At 41.3% G+C, this 24809-nt stretch overlaps 1 protein-coding gene and 1 pseudogene across 1 annotated transcript in view; both read right to left on the reverse strand.

The window, feature by feature from the left end:
- VWA3A (von Willebrand factor A domain containing 3A) overlaps window positions 1-24809 on the reverse strand; it is a 93598-nt gene that overhangs the window by 35323 nt on the left and 33466 nt on the right. Inside the window, 3 exon segments of the mRNA XM_037055788.1 lie at window positions 2109-2215; window positions 3880-3978; window positions 22043-22097. Of these exon segments, the coding sequence (XP_036911683.1) occupies window positions 2109-2215; window positions 3880-3978; window positions 22043-22097 (261 nt within the window).
- LOC118993410 (heterogeneous nuclear ribonucleoprotein A3-like) lies at window positions 18492-19784 on the reverse strand (annotated as a pseudogene).

Consider the following 24809-nt stretch of genomic DNA (forward strand, 5'->3'; position numbering starts at 1 on the left):
GTGTTCCACTCGTGGCTGTTTCTTTCCCCCTTCTGGTACCCCTATAATCCGGATGTTGGAACGTTTAAAGATGTCCTGGAGGTTCCTAAGCCTCTCCTCATTTTTTTGAATTCTCATTTCTTCATTCCTTTCTGGTGGGATGTTTTGTTCTTCCTTCTGGTCCATTCCATTGATTTGAGTCCCAGTTTCCTTTCCATCGCTATTGGTTTCCTGGACATCTACCTTCATTTCAATTAGTTTAGCCTTCATATGTTCCTCCAATTTGTGACTGTAATCTACCAATTCTGTGAGCATCCTGATAAATAGTGTCTTAAATTGGGCTTCTGAGAGGCTGGCAATATCTCGGTCGCTTAGAGTTATGGGCTCTGGGACTTTGAGTTCCTCTTGCGCCATCTTTTGAGCTGTTCGTGCCTGTTAAGTAGCAGGATCGGAGCCCTAGGTTTTCACCTGGGCAGGGCAACTCAGTCGCTGGGTTGTGACGTTGTATGTGGGGGTGGGGTCAAAGAGGGACAATGGCTTCCCTCTGCCGCCCACTGCCGCGACCCCCACCGGCACTGCAGCCACCACCGTCACCAGGCTCACGCGTTTCATTCCACTGCACGCGAGTGTGCCACCGCTGTCAGCCCTCCACCACTGGGTTCGTCCCCTGGGGCCTGCGTGGTCCGTCTCACTGTGCGGGAATGTGCGACCTTGGTCAGTCTGCCCCGCACCCTGACTGGCTTCGGGCTGCCCGCGAGCCCAGTGCCTAGATCAGGGGATCTGTCCTGCCCGACCCTGCTCCGCTGCTGGCTCCGCCTCTCTTACCGTCCCCGTTGAACGGTTCGTAGCTGTTGGACTTCCGTATAATTCCGTTTTCTGGTCTTTGGGTGTGTCCTAGTTCTCCAAAACTTTTGTTGTAGTCAAACTTGGTTGTGGGAAAAGGCACAGTGATTCCACCTATGCCTCCATCTTGGCGGAAGTCCTGGATTCTCCATGACTCTGCTCTGGAACCTAATCCTGGCTCTGCCACTTTGGGTATGTTCCCTAACCTGAGACCAGTTTTCTCATTTACAAAATGGGGATAATAATCCTATTCCATGTGTTGGCTATAAATATTAAATAAGATAGTATATGCTAAGTGGCTACTGTAGTACTTAACACGTGGTAGGTGATTAAAGATACTCCCTTCATGGTGTAAGTGGAAACTCTTATATATCTTCCCTCTCTTTGCTCCCCGAAACTAGAAACTCTCAAATAAAGAACTAGCTAAATTGTACTATACAGTGGAACACTATACAGTCATTAAAAAGAATGAGGAGTTCCTGTATGCACAGAGAGTGATATCCAAGGTTAGGTGCAAAGCCAGTTGCAGGCCAGTGTGACATGCTCCTGCTTATGTTTATTTTTTTTTAATTTTTAAACATTTTATTTTATTCATTTTAGAGAGACTGGAAGGGAGGGAGGGAGAGAGGAAGAGAAGCATTTATGTGCAAGAGATGCATAAATTGGTTGCTGCTCACATGCCCCCATATTTTGGCCATGGCCCACAATCCAGGCATGTGCCCTAACCAGGAATCAAACTGGCAAACTTTTGGTTCACAGGCCAGCACTCAGTCCACTGAGCCTCACCAGCCAGGGCTCCTGCTTATGTTTAAATAAAAGAGGATGGCTCTTTTATTTAAAAAAAAAGAGCGAGAGAATGAACACACAGGTGCATGTGTGACAGACTATCTGTGGAAGTAAACAGAAGAAACTGTTACTGGGAGGAGAGAAGGGGACTTGGGTGAGGGAGACTTATTCTCTATTATTCACCCTCTCATACCGTTTTGAGTTTTTGAACATGAACATGTATTATTTTCACAATAATAAAACTACCTGCTAGTCTGCAGGATAAAAATGGTATCCTGTGGTTGTTTGTCTTTTCATTTGAGGGATTACTTGTGAGAGTAACTGTTTTTCCAAAAGTTACTGGCTACTGGTGTTTCTGCTTTTGTGAATTGTCCCTTTGCATTTACTTATCCGATGGGGTGGGTCTTGGGTTTGCACTTCAATCATGCAATAAAGATAGTAACACTTGGGGAGGAAAATGACCACATAAACATCCTGGGCAGGGCTGGGTGGCTACTCACATAGAGGTGCCAACGTCCATGGGGTCTGGCCAGAGGGCTCTGGTGGTGGTGCCAAAGGACAGGACGTACAGCTTCTCCTTGCAACTCAGTTGCTCATCAATGAGGCTCTGGTGGACAGAAGTGTCAGTTAGGGAGTTAGTTATAAACAAAAGAGACGAGGGCCAGACATCTGCTTTGGCCTGATTAAGTCAGGAAACAGCAATTTCGCAGTCACCCCAGGGAGTAATGGCATCATTTGGACAACACCGTGCCTAATCAATGAGGCAGGAAAGACAGCTTTACAGCCTCCCCAGGGGTAATGGGCATCATTCCTCTGGACTAACAGGGAAGAAAATGGTGAGGGGCAATTCCTTTTACTGAGGCTGTGCAGTAGAAGCCAGATGAGAAAGCAGAACTTGGAGACCTGTGCAGTAGGAGCCAAAATCGCCACCATAAAGGGGCGCAGCCTAACCCGGGAAAGTCTGGGAAAAGGATCGGATTGGAGGAGGGCATGGAAACAGAAGATACAGGAAAGTGATTGGATAGTGGAAGATTGGATAGCACAGGCTGAAAAATCCAGGAGACAGGGTAGTTTGAAATAAAGGCTGCTCTCAAGCCCAAGAAGATACAGGGAAGACAAAGAACCCAGCTTGTGCCCTTGTGTCCACTCAGGTATTCTTCTTGAGAATACTTTGCCTTCTCTATTCCTAAACTCTAAGGGTCCATAGGAGACTTGCAAACAGGGGAGCAGCAAGTGGCAGCAGAGGGCTCTCCTTTTGACTCACTTCTTTTCAGGAGTCCACACAGCTGCTACAATAGCTTGCTTACTCCCTAGCTCTTGGAGAGTACACTGTTAACTTTTTGCTCTAATAAATCTTGCCTCTCACACACCTCCTCGTGAGTGTCCCCCATCTTTCTTTTCCCTGTGACACTGCAGAAGAACCCATTTCCAGACCTATCTGCAAGGCCTATCTGCCTAGGCCCTGGTGTTTCCAGTAATAGGTCACCACTGGCTCCCAGAACAAGGGGCCATGTGGAGCCTGGCTTTACCTCACGCTGTGGCTGATCACCAGGGCTAGGGTATGAACAGTGTTATAGCAGGGTCACTTGAGGTTCAGTTTAGCAGCCTCATGCTGACCTTTGCTTCCCACCCACTGGGGATGCGGGGTGAAAGCTGAAGCTGCCTGTCCCAAACTGTCCATGGTCCTATGTGGTGGAGGTATGACATGGGCTTTCAGCCTGTGGGTTAATTGTGTGCCCTCCTCCCCACCCCACAACTGCAGACTGCCATTCTCTTCCAGAGCAGCTCCTTAGGGTTGCTGTACACCAGGGTCAGAAATGTGGGTGGGATGTGTGTCTTGGCTTCCCATCTTAAATGTGTGGTATGGTTGGTTGAACTCTTCTTAGCTGCAGCACCCAGGAGGGAGAACAGAGGAAGGGGGCAGTAGTTTCTCTTCAAGGCGTGTGAGCACGGGGATAGGAGCAATAAGCACAACACCAGCCTGTTTGATTGATGTTTTTAAGTTGTAGTGGGTGAATATACAACAGAGGAGTCTTGAGACATGGTCAGGTTAGTAGGGACTGCTGTGAAGAGAATACTAGAAGCTCACACTTCAAGGGAAAATGACTCTGAGGTTTGGTTTCTGTAACTGTAGATGCTAATTAACTGTGAACTACTCTTTGTAAAATATCATTTTGCATCTTCTGTAAACAAAGCCAGCTAGGCAGGCACAAATGGGAGGGAGGGGTGGTGGAAGTAGTTCCATGTCCTTCTCTGTGCCCCAAGACTTACCATGAGGTCATTTTGAAATTCTTCTTTCCTGGGGCTACTGCTGATGGCTGACACATCAACGAGAACGGCGACTCTGACCCCCTTGATGAAACCAAATGCCTAAAACCAAAAAGGGCACCCAGAAATAACCAGCACAACTGTGTTGCTCTGAAGACTTTCACTGAGCAGCTCTGCAATGGGAACTTCTAACCCTCCTAGACCTCAACAAGCAGCAGCCAAGGCAGGCTCATTTTACAGAGGAAGAAGCAAAACCTAGGTCTAGGCTACTGCTCCTGTTTTGTGGAACATATTCTTTAAGTCGTTGTCATTGATATTTACTGTCTACTCTTATGAGGTAATACATGTTCACTGTAGAAAAATTGGAACCTATATAGAAAAGCATCCTTTGTAAGAGATAAAATTTGATACCTTACTACTGTGAATGAAAAAATGGCCACATGCTAACTCTAACAAGCTCAGGGGAGGCCTGTATGGTGGGACTTACAAACTCAAAAACCAAAGTAACCACATGGGATGGACTGAAATTAAAACATTCTAACTAAAGGCAGTTAATAGCTGGTAATCATGTCCTAGTCTAATGGAGTGCAAAGTGAGGGGTGCCAGAAAATAGGAGAAAAAACCCCACAGACCTCAATTGGGGGATGGGGGAAGTGGATGATATGGCTTAAGATACATTGCATAGCAAAAAGGCAAGCTAATAGTTGTGCTACTGCAGAGGCGAAATGTGTCTAGTGACCCTGAGAGCATTCAGGAACTTGTAACATAGCCAGGGGAGGTGAATGCCCTCCCCAGAAGCCCCTGTGTCACAGGAACTCTTGACCGGACTAAAGATGGCAGCTGAAAGAATGTAAATATGGGGAGACTGGCAAATGTAGCTCATTGTGGGAGGAGCTAGATAGGAGGTCATGTAGGAAGCTCTGGGTCAGAATTTAAACTAAGAAGAAGCAGAGGGAGGGAGACTGGTTGGCCATGAGGGCTGAGAGAGTAGGTAGCAGCTGTGCCAATCCATAATGAAGAGGGCAGCTATGTGTGAGAGGTTCAGCCATGGTACCTATAGTGAGGGAGGAACTATGTCTATTCCTCTAAGGAGTCAGTCATGCAGCCGAGGCTAGTAACAAAAGGGAGTAGTTTTGAAGAAGGAGCCATAAGCCAGAAGGGATTTGGCAGCAGCAGCAAAGAGAAAGAGAATGGCAGGCTGCTGCTCTGATTGTGCCCACTCTAGCTGACTCCAAAGCCACGAAGGACTCTGCCTTGCAGGATGCTGACCTGGTGCCTCAGACCTGGACTCTCTGTACTCTTGGGACTCTGGATGTACAGAGAGGTCACTTTCTTGGGACTTGCCCCTTTCCTGGACTTCACCATAATCCAGTGCAACATGGCACATGTTTTCCTGGACTATTACATAGAGGCTGAGGACAACATACCCCAGATCCTGAAGGAGAGAGCTGCTGTGAGAGGATGGAGACTCTAAAACCCATGAGTGTACCTTCTAGAGGGGATAAAGACCTGTTTGTGCAGCTGGCTTAAGAAGAGATAAGAATATGGGGAACTATTGGGCTTGGTTTTGGCTTATACCCTAGTGGGGAGCAAGGAAAATGCTGGGTCTCATGGGAGAACAGGGCTCTGAGCAGAAGTGCTCTCAGCCCCACTGAGGTTCTACCCTTGTAAATAAAAACCTGTTTCCTCCAACACTAATTGTTGGGTCATGCACCAAGGTGTCACAAGCACAAGCCCCACTTTGCTCAGTTACACTAGGGCAGTATTTTTCTCTAACAAAGGTCAGTCTTCACATTAAATGAGCCTGTCCTCTTTTCTTTCTTTTGGCATCTATGATAACATACCTGATAATATATATACCTTTGGAATATCAAAGTAATTTCTTTTTGTCCACACCCCTCAAAGCACAACCACCGAACCAGAGCAAAGACCACACATTCTCTCACTGTTACTATTATCTTGCTAATTGTTGACTGTTACTTATCCTATACCCACCAATGTAAAAGAAGTACAAGGGAGGACTCGCCAAAACCCCAGAATTACCTTCTGGAGGCGGACCCCCTTGTAGTACAGACTTCCCCTGCTACGTAAGTGTTCCACGAACCCATCCGTATCACTGTACCAGCTGGCACAGTTGTGAGAGGTGTGCTCAGCTTCAGTGAATTTTTTCTGAAGACTCTTTCAATGTGTTTGACCATTTTATGATGGGTGATTTAAGAGCACACCTGCCCACACTGCACTGAGTGTTCAGCAATTTTGGACCCAGAAACAGCATGGCTCCGTGCCCCATACTCCCTGTTCACCTGATCTCAACCCAAGTGACTTTTTTTGTTTCCCCAGATGAAATAAAGTACTCAAAGGGAAACATTTTGCCAATGTGAAAGAGGTGATATAAAAAAAAAGCAGTTGCACTAAAAGGCATCAAAATCAATTAATTAAAAAACTGTTTTGAGCAGTGGAAAAAAATGCCTTGATAGGTGTATTACATCAAATGGAGAGTACTTTGAAGGTGACTGAAGTTTACACATGTAAATACACAGTTTTTTACAATAAATTCCAGGTTTTTTTGGGGGGGACCTCCCTCATATGGGTCTATTCCTTTTACTTTTTATTTAACCCCAGAGATTTGCCCGCTTTGCTTTCTTCCATCTCCCCAATCTACCACCAATGAATTTCATGTAACCCCCTTACACCTCCTCCTTTGATTGTAGTGTATAAAATAACGTGCAAAACTGCCATTTTCTGGAGAATTTTCTCAATCCATTGAGCTTTTGCTTCCTAGCAGCTGCCATCAGTTTGGCTCAAAGAAACTCATAAATATTCTTATAGGCTTGGAGGTTTCTTAAATTAACATTTACTTGGCATAGTGTGGCAGGATTCCAAAGAAGCCCACCAAGGACCACCTTGTAGACCCTGACCTGTGCTTGGTACCTGAAGGGGCCCAATGTGCCTCACCAACTCTCTGTTTTACATTGGGTGAACTTGGGTGAATTTCCCTTGGGATTCTGGATCTCACTGTTTTAAGGTAAGAGGCCTAAGGTAAGAGGTCCTGATTTTATTTGAGCCAATTTTTTAAATCCTCAAGGTTAAGGGTTGAGAGAACTCAGGCTAAGGTGGGACAGTAGGAAAAGTGGGTGGCTGGGTTTTAGCTTCGACTTTTCAATTGAAATTGCATTCTGAGAGTTTGAATGAAAAAACCCTTTGCTGGATAAATGGGAGCCTGAACTCACTGGGCTCCAAAGATAAGGTGCACTCCCTTCAGCCTGAATATCGGGGTTTTCTTAGGAGACTGTGAAGCTTTGTGGAAGTGTCAAAAGCCATCCCTTACAATATACAGGAAGGAGACCCATAGATAATTCCAATTCTACTGTAATTAAACAACTGACTCATTTGGAGACACACACACACATAAAGGTTGGGTACAACTCAGTCCTCACAGTTGTATTAGGCAACCGGGGGAGAGAAACCAAGATACATCAGGGTTGACTGTAACCCAGGAAGGAGGTAACAGTCCCTTGGAATTCAATCCATAAGCAGCACATTTCAACCCACCACACAATATCCCTAGACATTTGTTCAGACTCTGAAGATAATTTAAAGAAAACTAAAATTAACATGAAAAATTGTGCCTCAGGGCCATAAACTCCTAGCCCCCATCAATACTCATGCAGATACACAATAAATAGGAAGCTTGTACTTGCATGTACTTTACAGAAATGGGAAAATTTAACTAGAAATGGTATCAACTTAAGATGGCCAAAATTCAGTTTTCTTTGGGTGCCTAAATTAATATTTGCATGCAAACTTAGAAAAATGCTGGCTCTAAAATTAAACTGAATGAATGGGAAGCATATCTTGATTGGAAATGAGAAACTTCTAAGAAGAGCACAGACAAATTTTTTTTAATGTGAATAAGAAATTTTACAAACTTTCTTTGAACTAAAGAAGGCTTCTGAGGTTAACAAATGCCAAACACCCCATTCCTCTCGTTGACTGTCTAATATAGCCATGAGCTCCTCCACTATATTCTTTGCTTTCTGAGCTTCCTTGTCTAGATTTGCCCTCCACCCCCCTTGTTTCCCTTTTATCTACTCTATATCTCTTCCAACACCACTCCCTAATGACCTAGGGGGAAATGAGAATAGGAATTCAGACAATGGTAATCCAGGAATTCCAGCAGCTGACTTTGGAGAAATGCTAGTCTCAGGCAGACAGCAACAAACAATTGTATACACTCCTTGGACTGAAACACAATTAAGGTATCTGCCTAGAGATTTCTCCAATTTTTGCCTTGGCTAGGTAGCTTAGTTAGTAAGAGCTTTGTCCAAAACACCAAGGTTGTGGGTTTGATCTCAGTCAGGACATATACAAAAATTAGACAATGAATGCATAAATAAGTGGAATAACAAATTGATGTTCTCCCTCTTCTCTGTTAAAAAAAAAGAAATTTAATTTAACTGTTAGAACATGTGATGCTGGCTATTCTGATCTGTTCCAATTAGTGTACCTACTGGTTACTGGGAGCAAAGCAACAGAATTACTAAATAGGATTTGCTATGAAATTCTTGTAGAGGAGTCTGTTTTTACTGTAGAAAGCCAGGTCACCTTAAGAAGGATTATCAGAAACTGAAATGGGATTTAAAATAAGAAAAGAAACAGAGCAAGCATAGGGCTGCTGCAAGGATGATGAAAGGGCATTCCCCTTTCTCCTCACTAATCATTTAGAATAAATTAAAATTACCATTAAAAACTATGTGGGGGAGATGGATTACTAAGGTTCTTGTAAATAATAGGGTTACTTTATCTGTTCTTAAATCACACCTAAATTGCCTCCACTCTGAGTAAAACTTCTATGTAAATGGTAGGGATATTTAATCAACGAATGTCTGCTTTTAAATTGGAAACTGTCCCCTTCCAACTAGGGAATGCTAAGGGGCAATATATATATTTTGGTAATCAAGTCTGCCCCAACTCACCTGATAGGGTAAGATTTTCTTGAAACTAATGATGCCCACATAACCTTTTGCCAGAAGGGTGAAATGTATTTAGAAATGAGTAAATCAGATACTGAACTAACTTGAAAAATAATAATTTAAAGACCTCCACAAGAGGAAAATATTCTTGAGATTCAACATTTGTTGCAGAATGGTTCACCACAACCTTGGGCCTTTTCCAGTATAGATATTGGCAAGATCAAGTCAGCCACTCCTATTAAAATATCTATTGATATTCAAAAAAAATCCAAAATGATGGAAGACTCCCAAACTCTTTTTATGAAGCCAGCATCATCATAATCCCCAAACCAGATAAAGACACAACAAAGAAAGAAAACTTCAGGCCCATATTGCTGATGAACATAGACGCTTAATTTCTCAACAAAATATTGGCAAACCACATCCAGCAACACATTAAAAAGATCATATACCATGACCAAGTTGGATTCATCCAAGGGATGCAAGGATGGCACAATATTTTCAAATCAATAAACATAATACATCACATAAGCAAGAGCAAAAACAAAAATCACATTATCATATCAATAGATGTGGGAAAAGCAATTTATAAGGTACAGCACCCACTGATGATGACAACACTCACCAAAGTGGGAATAGAGGGAGCATTTCTCAACATAATAAAGGCCATATATGAGAGACCTACAGCCAACATCATACTCAATGGGCAAAAACTTAGAGCTTTCCCAACAAGATCAGGAAAAAGACAAGGATGCCTGCTTTTACCATTCCTATTCATCATAGTACTGGAAGTCCTAGCCACAGCAATCAGACAATAAAAAAAAATAAAAGGCATCCAAATTAAAAAGGAGGAAACAAAATTGTCATTGTTTGCAGATGACATGATAATGTACATAGAAAATCCTATAGATTCCACCAAAAAACTACTTGACCTAATAAATAAATTTGGCAAAACAGCCAGATACAAAGTCAAGACTCAGAAATCAAAGGCATTTTTGTACACCAACAATGAAACAACAGAAACAGGAATCAGGGGGAAAATCCCATTTGATATAGCAACAAGAAAAATAAAGTGCCTAGGAATAAACCTAACCAAGGAGGTAAAACACCGATACTCAGAAAACTACACAACACTGAAGGAATTAAGGAACACACAAACAAATGGAAGCATGTACCATGTTCATGGATTGGAAGAATGAACATCATCAAAATGGCCATACTACCCAAAGCAATTTATAGATTCAATGCAATCCCTATTAAAGTACCAATGAGACATTTTACAAATAAAGAACAAACATTTCAGAAATTTATATGGAACCATAAACAACCTCAAATAGCAGCAATTTTGAGAAAGAAGAACAAAGTAGGAGGGGCACAATACCTGATATCAAACTGTATAACAAAGCCACTGTAATCAAAACAGCCTGGTACTGGCATAAAAACAAGGATACAGACCAATGGAACAGAACAGAGAGCCCAGAAATAAACCCAAGTCTCTACAGTCAATTAATATTTGACAAAGGGGGAAGAAGCATAAAATGGAACAAAAATAGCCTCTTCGACAAATGGTGTTGGGAGATCTGGACAGCTACGTGTAAAAAAATGAAGCTTGAGCACCAGCTTACACCATACATAAAAATAAATTCAAGGTGGATAAAAGACTTCAATATAAGTCATAATGCCATAAAAGCCCTAGAGGAAAACACTGGCAGGGAAATCTCAGACATCTCTCACAGCAATATCTTCATGCCTGTGTCCCCCGAAGCAAGGGACACAAAGGAAAGAATAAACAAATGGGACCTCATCAAATTAAAAAGCTTCTGCATGGCTAAAGAAAACACATTAAAATGAGAAAAGAATCAACTGTATGGGAAAACATATTTGCCAATGGTAACTCAGACAAGGGTTTGATCTCCAAAATATATAAAGAACTTACACGACTCCACTCCAGGAAGACAGAAAACCCAATTAAAAAATGGGCAAGAGACTTGAACAGGAGGACATACAGAGGGCCCAGAGACACATGAACAGATGCTCAGCATCACTAGCCATCGGAGAGATACAAATTAAAACTACAATGAGATATCATTTCACACCAGTCGGAATGGCCATCATAAACAAAGCAACAAACAAGTGTTGGAGACGATGTGGAGAAAAGGGAACCCTAGTGCACTGTTGGTGGGAATGCAGACTGGTGCAGCCACTGTAGAAAACAGTATGGAATTTCCTCAGAAAACTAAAAATGGAACTGCCTTTTGACCCAGCAATTCTGCTGATGGGATTATACACCAAGAGCCCTGAAACACCGATCCAAAAGAACCTATGCACCCGAATGTTCATAGCAGGACAATTTATAATAGCCAAGTGCTGGAAGCAAACCAAGTGTTCATCATCAAATGAGTGGATCAAAAAACTATGGTAAATTTACACAATGTATTTCTACGCAGCAGAGAGAAAGGAGCTTATACCCTTTTCAAAAGCATGGATAGAACTGGAGAGGAGCATGTCAAGTTATATAAGCCAGGTGGTGAGGGAAAAATACCATATGACCTCACCTTTAATGGAAACATAATCAACAAAAGAAAAAAGCAAACAAAATGTAACCAGAATCATTGAAATTAAGAACAATCTAAGAATAGCCAGAGGGGAGGGAGAGGACAATGAGGGAAGGGTTTTCCAGAACTACTATAAAGGACAAGTGGACAAAACCAAGGGGGAGGATGGAAACAAGAGAGGGAGGTGGGTTTGTATGAGGTGAGGCTGAGGGATGGGGAAAAAATGCAGACAACTGTAATTAAAAAACAATAAAATAATTTAAATAAATAAATAAATAAATAAATAAAATAACTATGGATAATACTTTGCCTTTACCTATTCGTCACCAATATCTTTAAAGATCTGATGTACTAGCCCCTTATACAAGAGTATTTAAAAGGGGAATTTATAATTCCATGTACGAGCCCCTGTAATTCTATCCTTCCAGTAAAGCAACTCAATACTAAAAAACAGATTTACACAGAATCTTATAGTATAAATGAAGTAATTATTACTGAACATACTGTGATTCCAAAGCCAAATAATCTATTATCAGCTATTCCATGGATAGCCAATATTTTTCAGTGATAGAGTTATGTAGTGCCTTTTTCAGCATCTCCAAGGACGGACGGACGGACAGACAGACGGAAGGAAGGAAGGAAGGAAGGAAAAGAGGGAGGGAAGGAAAAAAAAAGACAAACATCTCTTTGCTTTCATCTGGGAAGATTACAAGTTTACTTGGACAGTAATGCCCCAGGGATATATGAAGAGTGTCACCTATTTCTCTTAGATACTAAAAGCTGACTTAATGATGTTAAATTTCCTAGAGATTCCACTCTAATTCAGTATGTGGATGATTTACTTTTATGTTCTAGACAGCGGTCTCCAACCCCCTGGGCTGCAGATGGGTGTAAGTCAGTGGCCTGTTAGGAACTAGGCTTCAAGAGAAGGTTGCCAGAGCTCCACCACCTGACTCCCACCTAAGCCTGAGTTCTGCCTTCTGTTCCCTAACGCCACTCCAACCCCAACCCTGGTAAAAAGCCATCTCTGGTGGTGCCACAAAGGTTGGGGACCACCTCTTCAGAACATTACTAGACTCCCAAAGGACACAATTTACCTATTAAAACAGCTAGCTAGCTATAAAAGGACATCAGGTCTCAAAGGACAAGCTTCAATTTTGTTTGCCTCAAGTAAAGCACCTTGGCCATCTCATATCTAACCCTGAAAGACTCAGAGGAATGATATCCTTTCTTCTTCTAAAAACAAACAAGGCCCTGGCTGTGTCCTTCAGTTGGTTAGAACATTGCCCCAATACACCAAAGTTGTGGGTTTGATTCCCAGTCAGAGCACATATACGAAGCAACCAATGAATACATGAATAAGTGAAACAACAATGTTTCTCTCTCTTTCAAATAAAAAAAATTAAAAATAAAAACAAAAAGAGCTTAGAGGGTTCCTGGGTCTGACTGAATACTGTCACAATTGTATTCTAATTTTTTAGTATTATTAATGGCTCAGCCTCTATATATTCTATTAAAGTCAAAATGACCTAATCCAATTTAGTGGAACCCAGAAGGGAAACAAACTGTAAAATCTCTAAAGAATTATCTAAATCTCCTGCTCTGGGACATCTTAATTATACACTTCCCTTCTTTCTTTTCACACATGAAAATAAATGAGATGCCTTTGGAGTTCTAACTCAAAAAAATAAAGGTCATCAGAGACCTAAGGATATTAGAGTCAGTAACTAGACTCTGCTACAGTCATGCTAAGTAAACAGACAAGAAGGGAGAAAGGCTCTCCAACTACTTACATCCTTTGTTCTGGCCAATCTTCACTGTATTCTCATCACACGCAACACTTCTGTCAGTAGACCAGCTCTTGCCTTCTTGCACCTAGTATTACTTGAACTCAATGTAAGAATCTTAATCTAGCAACTTTGCTCCTTTCTTTGCAAGATGAAGACATCCATGATCTGGGTTGTTTTGTTTCTCCTTACTAACTACCTCTTGTTCCTAGGAATAGTTTATAGGAAATTCCTATCGATAATGCTGACTTAATTTGGCTTACAGATAGATCTTTGAAAGATAAACAGAAATGTTACTGAGCTGGGTATGCAATATTACTGAGCTGGGTATGACAAAATTGAAGGTTCTTACTTACTTGCATAGGATCTGCCCCAAAAACGTAATTAATTGTTCTAACTTGGGTTTTTCAATTGGCCAAAGATCAACTATCCAATACTTACACTGGAAGTATTGCCATACCCTGGGTGTAGCTCACAACTCTAGAATGTTGTTGAAGCAGCAGGGCTTCTTAATTTTCTCAGGGCAGCCCATAGAAAATGGAAAGGAGGTTGCAGAATTATTAGATGTCCTACAGAATTCAAACAATTGGCAATTATTAAAATTCCAGGACATTCTAAAGTTGCCATCATGGAAACAAAAGAAAATTATTTAGCTGATGCTACAGCTAGACAGGCAGTATTAAACAATCAAATTATCCACACCCAAGAATGCTCCTTGCTTCCTATTAAATCAATAAAAGCCTTTTTTATTATTGTTAATTTAATTTTTTATTGTTGTTCAAGTATAGTTGATTCCATTTCCCCCACCAACTCCCCCCAACCCTGGCCATCTGTATCAATTAAAGACTCTTTTAATGGTTCCAATGGACAGCTGCAGAAGAAAAGAGATATGACAACAAATAAAGGAAACTTTGTCCTAGGCAAACAGACAGGGCTTGGGCCCAATCAGAAACCAATCTTACCTATAGGGGCTTAATGACCTGCACTTTAAAATGTGCATGAGCTAAAGCATTAGAGTCTGAAAAGATGACTTCACTACTGCTGTAGTGTTACTACTGCTATAGTTCCTAAAGTATATAGTAGATCAGATGTTCTATCTGTCTAAATATAACCCTGGAAAATCATTCCACAGGTCCTATGGACATTTCCCACTCTCTTTAGATTCATCTGATGTATGGTAATTGGATTTTATCCAAATGTTACCATCTCAAGAACACAAATATGTGTTAGTTATGATTTGTATGGGTTGAGGCATTCCCTTGCAGGAGAGCAATAGCCTAAATGGTAGGTAAATTATTATTGGAAAAAATTAACTTCCAAGTGAGGAACTCCCTGTAAGTTACAGTGACTGAGGAACTCATTTCACTGGGCAAATAATGCAATCCACTTGTAGTACTTGGCCTATTCTATGGTATTTTCATTGAGCTTATCACCCCAGTCCTTTGGATTGGTGGAACATACCATTGGTACAATTAAAACTCAACTAGGTAAATTTTCAGCTCTTAATCTCCCTTGGCCAAAAGGTCTCCCTATAGTGCTCCTCAACCTAAAACCTACTTTTGGTAAACATAGACTTTCCCCAAAATGAAAACGTCAATGACTATGACTTACTACCAGGAGATTTTTGTCCATTGAAAAAGACAAAATTAAAGACTCTCTAGTTAATTGAAGACTCTCTCCATTTTGTAGGGAGAGACCTTATCAAGTGCCAAGCAGCCTGTATGCATTGAACATGCTCAGGTTACTTCTGCTGAAATAAGTAAATATATATATATATAAAATTGTGGACACACACACATATGTCTGTCTAGAAAGCATGTAGTCATATAATGTGGAAAACAGGCATGTATTGAAGAAGATACAAGAAACATTGTATATAGGATAATGATGCCTCAGCCCCTTTCAAAGTAGGCACTTTGTGACCTCACGCAGTTCTCCCATTTGCCATCTGCTTCCCCATTGTATTTTCCTAAATCTCATTGATGGTCTGAAATATCTTCCCTTTCAAAGGTGGTTTTAGTTTTGAGAAAAGCCAGAAGTCACAGAGCACCAAATCTAGCCTGTAGGCAGGCTGAGTCACCTAGGTGATCTGATGTTTAACCAAAAAACTGCACGAGCATGTGATGCATGAAGGGGCACGTTGTTGTGATGAAGCTGCCAATCACCAGTTTCCAATACCTGTGGCTGTTTTTATCATATCTCTCAACTGATGAAGAACACTGAGGTAGTACTCCTCATTAATTGTTTGGCCTGGAAAGGCATACTTGTGATGAATAACACCTTTGCAATAAAAAACACAGTTAACATGGTCCTGATCTTTATGTGACTTTGTCACACCTACTTTGGGTGTGGAGAATCAGGCAACTTCTACTGGGACAACTGGGCCTTAGTTTCTGGATCATAGCCTTGGACCCACAATTCATCTCTGATTATGACCTTCTTGAGGAAATCTGGTTTATTGGTAGCAGTCTGAATCAAGTCATTAGCAACTGCAGCACATTGTTCCTTCTGTTCTGGTAGCAGAAGCTGTGCAATGAATTTTGCCACAACACATTTCATGCCAAGATCCTGTGTTAAAATCTCAGACACAGTAGTTTTGGGAATCCCCAGATCAGCTTCTAGTTATCGCAGTCACCAGTCTTTGTTGATTGCAGCCTATATGCATCGAACATGCTCAGGTTTTCTGCTTGTTGCAGGTCTTCTAGAATGTGAGTCACTTTCAACAGATTCTTGACAACTTTGAAGCATTTGTGCCACACTTCTATTTGCATTGCACTCATTGCATTGTTCCCAAAAACCTTTTGAATCATCTGAATAGTTTCTAAGGAACATTCAAGCTTAACACAAAATTTGATCAGAATCGTTGCTTTACTCGCTCAGTCATTTTGAATGTGACAGTCACACAGTACATGTGTTCACTCAGTGGTTTTTACCACCCCCTTACTAGTACAGTGAAGTCATCATTGTTGACATATGTGCATTCAGTCCACTGTCCTTCACAGCCAGGTTACATTGATGTTGTGCAAAGTGTTCTCATTATATTAATGGCTGGGCTTTTTCTGGACTCTGTATGTGTGTGTGTGTGTGTGTGTGTGTGTGTGTATTTTTTACCTCACCTGAGGATATATATTTATCCTCACCTGAGGACATACTTCTCAATTTTAAGGCAGGGAGAGAAAGAGGGAAGTATCAGTCAGTTGCATCTCCTATGACTGAACCCACAACCCAGGCCTGTGCTGTAACTGGGGACTGAACCCCTAACTTTTTTATTGTTGTTCAATTACAGTTGTCCCAGAGAAACCCCCAATTTTTGGTTTATGGGACAATGCTCCAACCAACTGAGCCACGCTGGCCAAGGTGGGATATGTATATTTTCAAGAGAAGTTAAAAGGAAGTAGTTTGTCTTAATAAGTTGGTTATTTCTGAGTGAGTAGAGACCAACTAAGAAAAACAAAGGAAGTTGTAGAATGTTACTGGAAAAGGAATATTGAGAAAGGAATTTTATGTATAAACACTAGAACCCAATTATGAGAATGTCCTTACTCCCTAATCCAACAAGGACAACTACCTATATTATATATTAGTAGTTGTCTATATCAATTCAGATAGAAGCTGAAATGGCTGTAAAAACCTGGCCCTTAACAACTGCTACTGAGACACAGGAAATTCACTTATGAGACTCTTACTGTCTTTCGGGCCTCTAGAATTTTAAATGGTAATTGTAATTTATAGCATTGTGTTCTTACAGCCATGGCCCCAAATAAACCTTAGGGTTACAGCTTCCAATTACACGACTAGCAGGAATTAGATGAATAATGAACAGCCTTTGCATACTTCTAAGGGGAAGTAGATGAGCCATAGTAAGTGAATATTCATCTTATGGTCAGATTGTGAAAATTGAAGAGGTGTATGGTGTGCCCTCAAACTATAAGTAAATGTTATACTAGATGCAAACTACAGAGATGTGAGACAGACAGCAAAACCTGGGTCATAACAGCTTATAGGTTAGAAATTATCCAGAGTGTTTTTCTTAGTAAAGGCCCATAAGACCTGACTGTCCCCTTCCCCTTACCTGCCTTTCACTCCGGAGAAAAAATTCAGCTTAGACTTCCATCCAAGGTTATGGTCTTGCTCCATCTCCATAGGTCCATCGTTCAGCAAGACAAATGCTGACACTGAGACTTCCTAGGAATGAGCCTTCCTAGCACATGGGACCTTATTATCCAGCCAAAAGGTTAGTTGTCTATGCATCTTTTGGATTGATTTAGGACCAAAAGGGGTACATGTGGACAAAAAGGGGACCACATACTAAACCTGACAAGCTCAGGGGAGGCCTGTGTGGCAGGCTTACAAATCAGAGACCTAAAGTAATTTCAAGGGATGGTTTGAAAAGAAAACTTTCTAACTAAAGGCAGTTTGTAGTTGGTGGTCATTTCTAGGGCAGTAACTTCCCTAACCAAGTTCAATTTTCACCTTAACTGAGCCTATCTATTGTCTTTTTCCATCTACCATAACATATCTGGATAACAAACCTTTGAAATATCACAGTAATTTATTTTTGTCCAGACCCCTCAAAACATAACTACCACACCAGAGCAGAGACCACATATCTTCTCACTGTTATTATTACCACGTTAATTGTTAACTGCTAACTATTCTATACCCACCTGTGTGTCTGTTCCTTTTACTTTTTATGCAATCTCAGAGCTTTTCCTACTTTGCTTTCTCCTGCCTCCCTAATCAACCACCAATGAATTTCATGTAACCCCTTATGTCTTCTTTGATTCTGATGTATAAAATAAAGTGCAAAACTGCCATTCTCTGGAGCATTTACTCAATCTGTTGAGATTTTGCTTCCCAGCAAGAGTCACAATTTGGCTTAAATAAACTCACAAAAATCCTTACAGATCTGGACGTTTCTTATGTTGACATTACATCAGTATATTTAATTTCATTTCTCTGGATTCTCATTTATTTTCTCCTTCTCTACCATCACAGGCAGATTTGTGAAGCTTGCTGGCTGCCCTGGTATTTCTGTGAGTTTCTAATTATGTTTCTAACCAACATTGCCACCTACCTGTTGATGCTCTTGGATTCTTTTTTTTTTTTGAAAAGTTAAAAATTCCTTAATTTTTTATTCCTGGTACCACTACCACAATTTACAGGGTAATATACCTGATATAATGAAAAGAAAAAGAAAAAGACAAAGCTACAACAGATAAAAGACCCCAGGAATGTACATCTAATTGACATGACACTACATTGCATTAATCAATAGCTGTACTTTGTGCAAACTGTGGCTATGACAGTCCTGAACAAGAAGAGTTTCCTGTTTAAGCTGCAGTAACTTTTCTGACTATGGATCATCGCTTCTTCTGTGGCAGATTTTTATAGTTCCTCTAATGCATTTGGGACAACTGTCTCAAAGTAATCTGCAGCTTTCCTGAAAACTTCTCGCTCTCTCTCCTGCTAAGAACTGTAGCCCTTTTCTGCTGAGTTTTTAGAACCTTCTGCTATCATATTCACCACTTCCACCATCAGATCCATAACCACCACCATAGGGGCTGCCTGAGCTTCTTCCAAAACTTCCCCGCTTCATGGGTCCATAATTTGACTGCTATTGTCCACTATAATTTCCAAAATCATTATAGTTCCCACTACCACCACCATAGTTACCACCAAAATTTTCCCCTTCATTGTAATCATCATATTCTCCTCCACCACCATATCCACCACCTTGGTTTCCATATCCTGGTCCACCACTGTAGCCTCCTCTACTACTATAACCAGGTCCACTTCCATAGTTGCCACCATAACCTCCAGATCCATTATATCACCTCCTCCATAACAACCTCTGCTGCCACCTCCACCATAACTTCCTCTTCCACCAAAGTTTCCACCACAGCCAAAGTTTCCTCTATGACCCATAAAGTTTCCAGATCCACCTCTACGGCCTTTTTGCAATCCAGCAGACTGCATTTCTTATTTAGAAAGGACCTTTTCCACTTCACAATTATGCCCATTAATAGTGTGGTATTTCTGAACAACAATTTTATCAACTGTATCATGATCATCAAAAGTTACAAAAGCAAATCCTCTTTTTTCCCCACTCTGCCTATCTTCCATAACTTCTATGGTTTCAATCTTGCCATACTTTTCAAAGTAGTCTCTCAAATTATACTCTTCTGTATCTTCTTTAATACTACCAACAACAATTTTCTTCACTGTTAGATGGGCACCAGGCTTAACAGAATCCTCTCTAGAAACAGCTCTCTTTGGTTCCACTACATGCCCATCAACCTTGTGTGGTTGAGCACACATGGCTGCATCCACCTCCTCAACACAAGAGTAAGCGACAAAACCAAAGCCTCGGGAACGTTTTGTTTGGGGGTCTCTCGTCACCACACAATCTGTGAGTGCCCCATTTCTCAAAATGTTCTCTTAAACTATCATCTGTAGTTTCAAAGCTCAAATCACCAATAAACAGTTTTCTCAACTGCTCTGGTTCCTTTGGATCTTGGCCCTCCATTTTGAGACTGGACTTGCCTCTTCTAACTCAAGTTCAATATGGGACCGAGAGATGATACTGTTGGATTCTGCATGTAACTACTCATCCTGTTATACCTGCACTGTGAATTAGAATTTTCATTCATATGGAACTGATAGTTTTCCAGGGGTGGTGGATTCCATTTCATGCTTTTTGCCTTAAATCCTGCATTACTAGATAACTAGTTTTCTGTTTAATCCCATATCCTGCTCACAGAGGTGCTTTGTACCTCTCATACCTTCAATATTTCCTTTCTGCATTCTCTTGGCAAGTGATTTTTGTCTCTAATTTCACTGAGAAAAGAGAAACAAACTGAAGAGTAGTAGCAGTTGTTTTTTAATCTTTCCAGCAGAATCTACAAGCCTGTCTGGCCCTATGCCCACACATTTTGCCTTTTTCCTGTTACTATGGATCTAAAGCTAACTCTCCAAGCCCTGCAACCAGCATCTGGCTTATCAAATAGGTACTTTGCTCCTATAATCAACCTTCTCTTAGACTATCAGTTCTTCCCTCTCTACTGCCCATCATACAAGGAAATACACATTTCAGGACCCCATCTCTCCTTCTACTACTCCATTTCTCTGTTTTTCATTTCAGAAAAATGCTTCCTTACCTACCATTGCTCTGTGATCATTCATTAGGCTTTCCCCTCCTCATTCCTCTAAAGCCACATTTATCAAGGTGACCAATGACCTTGCTCTTGCCAAATCCAAGTTCTCAACTCTCTGAAGCCCTGAGTAACTAGCATAGGACACAATTTGAAACAGACTGAAACACTTAATAATACACCGGTCTTTCAGGACACTACATTTTCCTGTTCATCTTTCCACTCACTGGCCAGTCCTCATTCTCCTCTACCAAATTCTCCTCCTCTTCCTGAAGAATAAATATTGGGACGCCCCCGGGAACTTGTTCCTGCAGGTGTTGGGCATGGGCTGACAGTATTACCATTGTTTGAGAGCTTGTGAGATGAGACACCTTAGGTCCCACTCCAGACTTACCTAATTGGAGTCTGATTTTAATAAGATCCCCCCAACCCCAGGGGACTTGGCTGCACAATAATGTTTGAGAAGCCCTGACTAGTGTGGCTCCATTAGCTGGGCATCATCCCACAAAGTGAAGGGTCACCAGTTTGATTCCTGGTCAGGGCACATGCCTGGGTTGCAGGTTCAGTCCCTGGTTGGGGTGCGTACAAAAGACAACCTATCAGTGTTTTTCTCTCACATCAATGTTTCTCTCCTTTTCTCCTTCCCTTCCTCGCCTTCTAAAAATAAATAAAATCCTTAAAAAAATAACATTTGAGAAGCACTGGGTGAGTGCTCAGTTCTTTCTCTACTGTCCTACACCAGGGTTTCTAGCTGCTGCACTGTTGGCAGTTTGTGCCAGATAATTCCCCTTCACGGGGAGCTGGACTGTGCACTGGTGGGTATTTAGAAGTTTCCCTGTCACCCTCCTTTACCAGTTGTGACAACAAAAATTCTACAGAAAATGCCTAAGGTAAAAGAAAACAGTGAACCAGAAAAGCATCCATTGGAGGAAAACAGGCTAAAACAAATAAAAGAGCAAATCAAAGGTTAATTGGCCGTAATCATTCTTCTACACTCCAGGGGTGAGAAAGATATTTAATCAAAGATTCAGTAGAAGTTATGTGTAGATGATTAGCCTTAGTCTTATAAATCTCATTAAGGGTATGTGGTTAAATGGTCCAGGGCACATCTATTCTCACCCACCCAAGATCTGTTTGCCTTCTGGTAACAGCACTCTGGCTTTCTACATACAAGCATCCACCTCCCTTTGAGGTTTGGTGAGTGGGGAGAGTTACCCAAACTCCCCTTCCTCCCCCACCCCCTGGTTTTCCCCAGGAATAAGCTAGTTCCAGTCCTAGCTAGTTAGTATATCACACCTCCTTGGTGATGGTGATTTGTCTAAACTGGCCCAGTGAGAATCGATCCCAGGACCTGGGAAGGTATACTGAGAAAGGTAGATGGGGTGCCTATGGGCACGTCACTCTAGCTGGTGACATGTAAGCTTAGAACTGTTGATGACCATCTTCCCAAGCCTGGGAACATGCTTTCTGAGAATAAAACCAATCCAAGGAAAGCAGAGCCCAGAGACAAAGAGGTGACATCATTTGGGCGCCTGGATACAGCTGTGTCTGGGTTTTTCATTTATGTAGGTCAATAAATTTCTTTGTTATCTGAAGTAAAATTAAATTGGGGGTCTATAATTTATACCTGAAAGGGTTCTAACAAATACAGTAGAAATGAGTGAAAGGAGGCAAAGAATAAAATCCACATTTGTTACCTTTTTGCTGTTTTCTGTGAGCCACTGAATTCTCTGTTGATAAAGTCCTATAGCTCTGTCAAAACACCAGAAAGACTTGTTACTCAAGGACAGCTCCATTACTGAGCAACAGCCACTTACATGGGAGGAAAGCGTGGATGAGTTATTTTTCAATGTGTCTAAGTTTTGGGGAGAGTATAAGGCAGATTTAACCGAGAAAACTGAAGGTGCTTGTTTGCTAGGGGTAAACACTGGAGGGGCTGTGAGAAGAGCATTGTGTGGGTGCAGCTCCTTGGTAGTGCCGTGTATACTACAGGCAGCTGCGATCTGGTGGGATGAGAGTCAGGGATGAGAGTGAATGCTGAGTGCAGGCAGGGCAGTAGAGGGCAGTTCTCTGGGTGTTCATCAAGAAGGTAGAAGAATACTCTTGCTTTTCATAAATTGGTCCTTTCAGGGAAGACTTTCAAGTCACCTGGGGATGATCATCAAGACACATGGGAGACAGTTCAACAGCACTTTCTCAGTGTATTGATGAACAAATGAAACTTAGTTTCCAAAAAATTAGTCTCAAACAATTTCAGTGGCTGTTTGGAAACCACCATGTAACAGGTGCTGAACCTAAAGACTCAGTCACTGGAATATAAGTGACTTTCCCTCACTGAAAGCTGTTGAGATTTGGGGGCCTAGGGAAGGGCAAGGAAGGCCTTTGGATATGAAATCATGGGGCAGGGGTAGTGCATAGTTTTCAGGCACGCATGAGTATAGAAGGGCTATTGAGTATGAGCTTCAGAATGAGACAGGTTTGTTCTGGAGACCCAGCCCTGCCATTTATTAGCTGGGTGACCTTGGACAGATGTGAGGACCTCTCCAAGTCCCAGTTTCATCATCTCCACCATGAAGAAAATAATGGGACTTTATCCAAATCAATCTACTTGAGAATCAACTTCCTAAATGACCAATTAACTGAATGGACTTCAACATTCCTTAAAATGCTGGGTTCACAATTAAACCAATCAACTAAAATATTGCAGAATTCTTCCAAAACCCTTTAAACCTTCCAACTGTAAATTACTATAAAATTTATAGTCAAAGTGTTTTGATAAATTTGGCAAATTAGTCAGTTAGCAATCGAGATTTAGTTAACTTTTGAATAATACTATGCTTCAGATTGTTCTGAGGACTGAATAAGATAATGCATGCAGCCCTTAGTAGAATCCCTGACACATTAACAAATGTTAGCTATTAGTTATTACTATAGTTTTGTAGGTAAACTCAGGCAAACAGTAATCATGGGTCACAGACTGCATAGCCAGGATGGAATGTAGACATGTGCAACCAAAATCTGGTTTGGGAGTGGGGAGCCCGCATATTTTGACATTTATAAAAGCAAGAACACAATCCATCAGTTACCGAAAGTGGTCGCTCTACACATCAAATGAGGCTGTGAGGTTTTATGTGTTTATCCAAGGAAATCATCAATTTTAGAAAGCTGAGAAAAACGGATATGATCCAGTTGAAAAACGGATATTTCAACTTCTTCTTTTTAAAATATATTTTATTTTATTGATTACACCATTACAGTTGTTGATTATACCATTACAGTTGTTGTTCTATTCCCCCCCTTTCATTCTCCTCCACCTGGCACACCCCCTCCCCCACCATTCCCCCCCTTTAGTTTATGACCACGTGTCTCAAGTTCTTTAGATTCTATATTTCCCATACTATTCTTGCCCTCCCCTTATCTATTTTCTATCTACTGTCTATGCTATTTTCTGTACCTTCTCCCCCTTCTCCTCCTCCCACTCCCCTGTTGCTAACCCTCCATGTGTTCTTCATTTCTATGGTTCCACTCCTGATCTAGCTGTCCTCTTGGTTTGCTTTTGTTTTAGGTGAGATTGTTGATAACTGTGAGTTTGCTGTCCTTTCACTGTTAATATTTTTCATCTTCTTTTTCTTATATAAGTCCCTTTAACATTTCATATAATAAGGGCTTGGTGATGATGAACTCCTTGAATTTGATCTTATCTGAGAAGCACTTTATCTGTTCTTGCATTCTAAATGAAAACTTTGCTGGATAAAGCAATCTTGGATGTAGGTCTTTGGATTTCATGACTTGGAATACTTCTTTCCAGCCCCTTCTTGCCTGTAAGGTCTCTTTTGAGAAATCAGCTGACAGTCTGATGGGAACTCCTTTGTAGGTGACTGTCCCCTTATCTCTTGCTGCTTCTAGGATTCTCTCCTTCATTTTAATCTTGGCTAATGTAATTATGATGTGCCTTGGTGTGTTCCTTCTTGGGTCCAACTTCTTTGGGACTCTCTGAGCTTCCTGGATTTCCTGGAAGTCTATTTCCTTTGCCAGACTGGGGAAGTTCTCCTTTATTATTTGTTCAAATAAGTTTTCCACTCATGGCTGTTTCTTTTCCCCTTCTGGTACCCCTACAATTTGGATGTTGGAACGTTTAAAGATGTTCTGGAGGTTCCTAATCCTCTCCTCATTTTTGTGAATTCTTGTTTCTTTACTCTTTTCTGGTTGCATGTTTCGTTCTTCCTTCTGGTCCACTCCATTGATTTGAGTCCCAGTCTTCTTTCCATCACTATTGGTTTCCTGCACATTTCCCTTCATTTCAATTAGTTTAGCCTTCATATGTTCCTCTAATTTGTGACTATAATCAACCAGTTCTGTGAACATCCTGATCACCAGTGTTTTGAACTGTGCATCTGAAAGGCTGGCTATTTCTTAGCCTCTTAGAGTTATCAGCTCTGGGGCTTTGAGTTCTTCTTGAGCCAT

The sequence above is a fragment of the Sturnira hondurensis genome, unplaced genomic scaffold (genome assembly GCF_014824575.4).
Source record: "Sturnira hondurensis isolate 20B ecotype Veracruz unplaced genomic scaffold, ASM1482457v3 Scaffold0008729, whole genome shotgun sequence".
Taxonomy (NCBI): domain Eukaryota; kingdom Metazoa; phylum Chordata; class Mammalia; order Chiroptera; family Phyllostomidae; genus Sturnira; species Sturnira hondurensis.